The sequence below is a fragment of the Vitis riparia genome, chromosome 4 (assembly GCF_004353265.1).
Source record: "Vitis riparia cultivar Riparia Gloire de Montpellier isolate 1030 chromosome 4, EGFV_Vit.rip_1.0, whole genome shotgun sequence".
Classification (NCBI taxonomy): Eukaryota; Viridiplantae; Streptophyta; class Magnoliopsida; order Vitales; family Vitaceae; genus Vitis; species Vitis riparia.
The window spans coordinates 17,746,298-17,754,033 of record NC_048434.1 but is presented as its reverse complement, the minus strand read 5'-3'; the positions used below and the strand labels follow the sequence as shown (position 1 = coordinate 17,754,033).

The 7,736-nt window shown below is 48.1% G+C and overlaps 2 protein-coding genes across 2 annotated transcripts; both read right to left on the bottom strand.

Annotated features, from left to right (window-relative positions):
- Positions 1-2,407: 2,407 nt before the first annotated feature.
- Positions 2,408-4,384, bottom strand: LOC117913290. The gene is made up of 2 exons (XM_034828238.1): positions 3,031-4,384; positions 2,408-2,892 (listed from the first exon to the last, which is right to left on the bottom strand). Exons 1-2 carry the CDS (start codon positions 4,382-4,384, stop codon positions 2,408-2,410), a joined length of 1,839 nt encoding a protein of 612 aa, XP_034684129.1.
- A 1,262-nt stretch (positions 4,385-5,646) lies between these two features.
- On the bottom strand, positions 5,647-7,476 carry LOC117913289. The gene has a single exon (XM_034828237.1). The coding sequence runs from the start codon at positions 7,474-7,476 to the stop codon at positions 5,647-5,649; it is 1,830 nt and encodes a 609-aa protein (XP_034684128.1).
- Positions 7,477-7,736: the final 260 nt, after the last annotated feature.

Genomic DNA, 7,736 nt, shown 5'->3' with positions numbered 1-7,736 from the left:
CTGGATATGTTGTTTAACTTGGATTTGTCCTTGTTGGAGGTACTATTTGTTTACTCCATCAAGAAGGGAAAAAACGACATCTACAGTTTTTTCACCAGTTCTCCATCGCTTCAGCTGGTGACTGGCCTTCCTGATTCAACAAAGGGGGGCGCCACTGGACATGTGGTTGTTGCGGGTGCATGGACGGGTTCGTCAGTGCATCCGGACAAGCAATTCTCTCCCAATCGATCGTTGAAGCACCCAAGTAAGAATAAATTGTCTCTTGCCCTTTTGTAATTGCAAGTTAAATTTGCTTCGTAAGATGACTGATCGGTTTTATTTTCTTGGGTGCAGACAAGGAAAAGAGGGGAAGCTGGTGGAGTGGGTAGAAAAAGCCTCATTTAGCCGTTTGAATAAGATGTTTGAGATTACGGTAAATGAGAGGAACTAGGAAACACTTCTCTCCGCGCAGAATTTGCGTTCAGTTACCCGGGAGCCTCAGCCGTATGTACTTAATATCCTCTCCAGACGGCTTCCCGAGGAGGTGGTGACCGGAGAACATTTCCTTCTTAAAGATCTTCCTTTTTACGCGGAAGCGCGCGAGGCGGACGTCCAGGCCCGTCAGGCACTTCTTAGCGCCCGGGAGGAAAGGAGGCAGGAAGGAACTCTACGAAAGGCTCCCGGTAGTAAACGCCCTGTGCCCTCTTCTCCTGTTGGCGCTCCAGCAAAAAGAAGAAGAAGAAGAAACTGGATAAGGGGAAAGGAATAAAGATGCCAACTCCTCCGAAGGAGTTCGTACCACCTCCTATTGGTTATGAAAAGGAAGTAGAAATAAGAGAGCCAGAAAATCCCCTCCCGCCTTCCATTTCAAGCGGCCCCGGTCATCTCGCGGGTTTGAACCTCTTAGGGCCTTCAATGGCAGCGGATACCCGGATGGCGCTTCTGGCTGAGGAAGCAGCCTCCGTGTGTCAACCTGGTTCTCCTCATCCGGACGAGGACGCAACTGGGGCTTCATGTGGTGAAACATTGCCTCATCCGGTGCCTCCAATGGAAGAATCAATTCTTGAAGATCAAGGTTTGCCCCCGGGTGAACTAAGTTCGCGCGTTCTTGTACCGATGAAGAGGGCACAAATGAAGAAGGCATCCTCTCCGAAGAGGGCACCACTGAAGAAGGCTCTTGCGGAGATGTTTCAATCGGCTCGCGACCTGACGTCTGGACTTAGCGGAAGGCTTCAAGGTCGTTTTGAGGAGACCATTAAGGTCAGTTGTTCATCTGCCCAAGAGGTTCATCCGGTGGAGAGCGAGACAGTGATGACAGAAAAAAGTCTAATCGATCCAGTTCCGGTTATGGAGGAGGGTTCGCCCGAAGAGACCCATCCGGAAATCCAGCCGGCCGCGATCGTTGAAGGTCCGGTTCTGAGGGACGAGCCACATCAAAACATCTCGCCAGAGGGGCATCCGGTTGATGATGCAACTTGCACCTCCGCCAACTCTTTCAGTAGCTATGCGGAGTTGCAAGAGATGCTAAAAAAATTCCCTCTGGCTTAGAGATTGCTTTGCCTTCGTCAAAGATGTTCGAAGGAGCAGAAATGGTATAGCTCGTTTATCTTGAGTTTTGATTTTATATTGGCGTGTCTTTCTGAGGATTGGTATTGAATTGATTTGCTTGTGGATCTTTTTGCAGCTGGTGAGCGGCATTCGCGGCATGGTTCAACATCGCAACCTTTTTACGGACCTGCTGCGGACTGCTGACCACATGAAAGTTTTCGTCTCCCAGCGCGTAAGCAATGAAGATGAGCTGCGCTTAAAATTGGAGCAGGCTGAAGCCAGTTTATCCGCCACCCGAAGGGCTTTTGAAGAGAGCGCTGAGGCTTTGAAGAAGTCTCAGGATGATAATGAAGCTCTCCGGTTGGAGCTGGTAGAGGTAAAGAGCCTTGAGAGGCTACAGACGCCCGCCTGCGCGAGGCGGAGGATGAGGCGGCTCAGCTAAGGAGGAAGGTGAGACAATCCTGGACGGAAGCGGCAGTTGAGAAAAAGCAAAGAGAAGATTTGTAGTTGCGTTTATCAACGCAAAAAGAAGAACTGGAAGCTGAGTTCGCTGCGCAAAGGGAGGAACTTGAGGCTGGGTTTGCTTCGCACAGGGAGGAACTTGAGGTGGATTATCAGAAGCAGGTAGACGAAATGTACTTATTCGGCTACCGTTGCTACATGAAGAAACACGGTATCAAGCGAGATGTCCCCTCGATTCCTCCGGGTGAAGAAGAAAAGTTGCGCCGCAAGCCTCCCCAGTGAAAGCTTTTCTTTTTGTATCTTTTGCTGCTATCTTTCTTTGTATCTGTGGTCCGGATGTCTTTTGTATTCACCTTTTCAATTATTAATAAAACATACTTATTCACATTGTCTTCCCCTTTTTCTTTTATTGATAATATTACTTCAAATTGGCTGCATTCCAAGGACGAAGTAGAGGGGTTCCACTTAAGGTTCGCAAATGGTATGACCCATTTTCGTTTGCTTTTGACACCATATAAGGGCCTTCCCAATTGGCTTGAAGCTTTCCGGCTCCTTTCTCAGCTGTGTCTTCAAAAACCTTTCTAAGTACTAATGAACCTTCCTTGAAAATTCGAGGTCGCACCTTTCTGTTGTAGTATGCTGCTGCCTTTTGTTGATATGCAGCCATCCGGATGGATGCTGTTTCTCTAGCCTCATCTGCCCAATCCAAGTGCTTTGCAAGCTCGTCGTCTTCGTTTCTTTGGCCTTGGATAGCAGTTCGGGCCGTTGGCATTCCTACTTCAGTTGGGATGATGGCGTCTGTTCCGTATGCAAGGGCAAACGGAGTATTTCCTGTTGGCCTTCCGGGTGTGGTACGGTAGGCCCATAGGACGTCGGGTAGCTCTTCAACCCACTTTCCTTTGGCTTTTTCCAACCGTTTTTTCAACGCATTCAGCAAGGTTTTGTTAGTTGCCTCCGCTTAACCGTTGCTCTGAGGGTATCGCGGCGTGGAATACAAATTTTTGATGTGAAGTTCTCCACAAAAAATTTTAAAGACAGAACTATCAAACTGAGGGCCGTTGTCAGTTACAATTGCCTGAGGGATTCCGAATCGACATACTATATTTTTCCAGACGAATCTTTTGACGTCTTTGTCCTTGATGCTTGCGTAGGCTTCAGCTTCTACCCACTTACTAAAATAATCGGTAGCAACGAGCAGAAACTTCTTTTGAGCGGGTGCAGTAGGAAAGGGTCCCATGATATCCATCCCCCATTGTGCAAATGGCCAGGGGCTTGTTACTGAATTTAGCATCTCAGCGGGCATATGCGGGATTGGCGCATGCTTTTGACATTTGTCGCACTTCCTGACATGGGTAGCTGCGTCTTGCCTCATTGTAGGCCAATAATATCCTTGTGAATGCGCCCGGTGCGCTAGGGTTCTGCCCCTTGAGTGGTTCCCGCAGATGCCTTCGTGCAGTTCGGATAGAACATATTGGATATCCGGTTGGATTAAACACTTGAGGTATGGACCTCCAAAGGATCGCCTATAGAGATCACCTCCGATCAGGGTAAAGCGAGATGCTTGTACCCGGACTTTGTGGGCATGCTTGGAATTTTCAGGTAATGCCCCCGATTGTAAGTAAACTCTGATGTCGATAGCCCAGTCATTTTCCTTTGGGCTCACGTTGCAGACGTGTGATTCAACAATGGCGGGAGTGATTTGAACATATATTGGTAGCATTGTTGACTCTTTTATAGGAAATGATGCAGCTATTCCTGCCAAAGCGTCAGCCTGCACATTATCTCCCCTTGGTATTTTTTCAATGACCCATTCTTCCAACCGGTTGAGTGACTCTTGTACTTTTAATGAGTATTTAGCCATGCGCTCATCCTTAGCCTCATATTCTTTTAATATTTGCCCCACAACGAGCTGAGAGTCGCTGTGTATTTTAAGCTTTGAGGCGTTCAAAGTGATTGCAAGGTTCAATCCGGATAGGATGGCCTCATATTCAGCCTCATTGTTTGAGGCGGGAAAATTCAGTCGGATGGATTGCTCCAATCGTTCTCCGGTTGGCGTTTTGAGAAGGAGTCCAACCCCTGATCCGGACGAGCGGGAGGCTCCATCAACATACAGAAACCACCAATTATCTGGAGTTGATGCTTTATCCGGGGCGCTTGCTTCGGGCAATTTTGTTATAAAATCTGCCATGACTTGCCCTTTTAGAGATAACCTGGGTTGATATCCTATTCCATATTCGCTCAATTCTATTGCCCACCGCATCATCCTGCCTGTTATGTCGGGTTTATGAAGGATATTCCTGAGAGGTTGATTGGTGAGAACGGTTATAGGGTGAGCTTGGAAATAGGGACGCAGCTTCTGAGCGGCTGTGCGCAGCGCTAGAGCGGTTTGTTCCATCCTTGAATATCTTGTTTCTGCATCGGTAAGTGCTTTGCTGATGAAATATACTGGCTTTTGTTCTCGAGGCGACAAGGAGCGGAGCAGGACTGCGCTCACTACCTAATCAGTAACTGCTAAATACAGATATAGTTTTTCCCCAAGTTGCGGACTGCTCAGAATGGGGGGTTGAGAGAGATAGCGCTTGATTTCTTCAAAAGCATTCTGGCAGTTCTGCATCCATCTAGATTTGTTAATATCTCTGAGTGCCAGGAAGAAGGGCTTCATCTTGTCTGTGAATTGAGCTATGAAGCGTCCGAGAGCGACAAGTTTGCCAGTGAGGCGTTGTAGCTGCTTCTTGTTTGTTGGTGCAAGCATGTTGGCGACTGCTTTCACTTGATCTGGATTGATTTTGATTCCTCTTTGGGTAACCATGAATCCTAAGAATTTTCCTGAGCTTACTCCGAACGCGCATTTGGCTGGATTGAGCTTCATGCCGTACTTTCTCAATAAATGAAAAACTTCCTGTAAATGCTGGGTGTGTTCGTCCCGGGTTTTGCTTTTGACTACCACATCGTCAATGTACACCTCAATAATATCGCCGATCAAAGGCTTGAAGATCTTGGTCATCAATCTCTGATATGTAGCACCAGCATTCTTGAGTCCGAAAGGCATGACTCTATAACAGTAAAGCCCATGAGGAGTTATGAAGGAAGTTTTTTCTTCATCATCCGGAGCCATGGGGATTTGATGGCATCCAGAGAAAGCATCCAGAAAGGATAGTCTTTCATGCCCAGAGGTTGCATCTACTATTTGATCTATTCGTGGTAGTGGAAAACTATCTTTGGGGCACGCGTCATTGAGGTTGGTGTAATCTACACACACCCGCCATTTTCCTCCCTTCTTTGGGACCACCACCACGTTTGCTAGCCATTCTGGATACTCTACCTCCTTAATAAATCCGACTTTCAATAATTTTTCCATTTCCTCCTGAATGACTTTCTGCCTATCCGGATGAAATCGTCGGATTTTTTGTCGAACAGGCTTGGAGGTGGCTAATACATTGAGCCGGTGAGAAGCAACGCTCGGATGTATTCCAGGCATGTCCGAGTGGGCCCAAGCAAAAATATCTCGATTTTGTTGAAGCACTTTTTGAAGTTCAAATTTCTCAGCCGGCGAAAAGAGGGTACTTATGTACGTGAAGTGTTCACCTTCTTTTGATATCCGGACGGCTTCCAGCGGATCCGTTACCGGGGATCTTTGTCTCCTGGATGCTGTAACTGCTATTGGTCAGAAGCAGTTGCTTCTTTGGAGGAATGCTCACAGTTGGTGCTGGGTCCGGCTTCGCGAGCGATCTGATAACATTGTCGAGCAGCAAGCTGGCTTCCATGAAGATTAACTTGCCCATCGTGGGTAATGAAGCTAACCCTTTGATGATATGTAGATGGAATGGCTTTCATTCCATGTAACCACGTGCGCCCCAAGATGGTATTAAAAGGAGATAAATCTTCAACCACAGAAAATAGAACGTTCAGGATGACTGGCCCAGCATAAACCGACAGTATTACATCTCCGAGTGAAGTTGTGGAGGAACCATTAAATCCGGACAAGGTTCTTCCGGGATTTTCTAAGCTGGAGGGTTCGAAGCCCATTCGTTTGATGACGGCCACCTGCAACAAGTCTGCAGAGCTGCCTGGGTCGATTAGGATTCTTTTCACGTCGTAGTCTCCCACCCCTACTGTTAAGACGAGAGCATCTCGGTGCGGTTGCAACATTTGGGTTGGATCTACAGCGGGGAAGACAATGGTTCCATCTATGGGAGGGGTGCTCCCAGTGGCTAACCCTGGTCGGATGGAGCTTACGTGTTCCCGAATCGTGGCTGCTCGCAACAGTCTCTGTCTTTTCCTTTTGGAATTGTACTTGTCATCCGTGGGTCCTCCGTATATGTAGTTGATCATTGTCCTAACAGGAGCTGCTGGGGCGCGTGGGCCTCGGTTACGGGGAGATTCTTCACCTTGAGGGGCTGGTCGAATATATTGTTTCAAGTGACCTGCCTTCAGAAGATCTTCCACCATATAACGGAGGCTTATACATGCTTCAGTCGCGTGCCCATGATCTTTATGGTATTCGCATCTTTTATTGCAGTCCTTTTCTGAGGGGTTAGATCGTATTGGTACCGGCCACCTGAATCTAGGCAGATTGCGAATTATGGGAAGCAATTTTTCGTATGACTTGGTGAGAGGTGTTCGAACGAGTGGTGGTCGCCGTTCGTCTTGCCTCCGGTTGGATGTCCCAGGAAGGCTGGGTGTTTTGAAGCTTCTGGTGGCTTCATTTTTAGTGGTTTGACCAGTTACCAGGACCGGCTGTACGGCGGCACGGATGTCGTCCTCTAGCATGGAGTATTTATTCGCACGTTGGAATAACTCGTCCATGGTTGTGGGAGGTTTTTTAGCGAGGGACTCGAAGAAGGGGGTCCCTGGGCATATACTCCGCTTAAAAATTTGGAGGATTGTGTCCATGCTGAACGATTCGACTTGTAGAACAGCTTGTCCGAAACGCTTAACAAACTCTCTCAAAGTTTCATTTTCTTGCATTTTGAGGTTTTGCAGGGTGCTGATATTCTGCTTATGTCTGGTTGAGCATAAGTATTGCCCTACAAAAACCTCGGACAAATCCTGAAAATTGTCGATCGAGTTTACGGGCAGTCGGTGGAACCATGAAAGAGCCTGGCCTTTCAGACTGGCTGGGAAAACCTTGCACAATAGCATATCATTCCCCATGTCAAGGGTCATGAGCTGCCGGTAATGCATTATATGATCAAAGGGATCACTTGATCCATCATATGCGGAGAATTTTGGGACGATGAACCCTCGCGGGGGTTCATATTTAACGATACGAGAGCTGAAAGGTGTAGAGAGCATGTCATCCAAACGCCTGCTGATAGAGCCCAAAGGGGCTGTGCGCGAGGGAGGTTTACCACCCTGCACCGCTGGTGGGTGAGCAGCACGTCTTCGTAGAACAGGTGAGCTCGAGGGCTCAGAGTTTACATCCAGTGGTATGGTGATGCGAGGCCTGCTTTTGTAGGGTGTTTGAGGTCCCAGACGCGCATACATGGCGTCAGATAATTGGGACCTCTTCTTACGTCGTGATTTGGAGGAAACTCGGGTAGAGCCTGAGCTCTCATCTCGTCGGATATGGTGAGCATGCACTGGGGTCTGACTAGGCCATGCTTCTTGTGGCCCAAGGGTTGGGCTCGCTTCTCGGGGGAGTGGAACTCCCTGGCTATGACAGGGGTCCTGCCCCGCTGATAGCACTGAGGTTGGGGAGAGCTTCTAATCCTCAAGACACTGTTTTCTTCCTTGAGCTTCCTTGT

Bases quoted from the DNA above. Each gene is read 5' to 3' on its own strand.
- LOC117913290 (XM_034828238.1), bottom strand. From the start codon at position 4,384: ATGGAACAAACCGCTCTAGCGCTGCGCACAGCCGCTCAGAAGCTGCGT. The intron at 2,893-3,030 runs GTTCTGTCTTTA...GGTTGGAAAAAG, and splicing joins CAACGGCCCTCAGTTTGATA to CCAAAGGAAAGTGGGTTGAA.
- LOC117913289 (XM_034828237.1), bottom strand. From the start codon at position 7,476: ATGTATGCGCGTCTGGGACCTCAAACACCCTACAAAAGCAGGCCTCGC.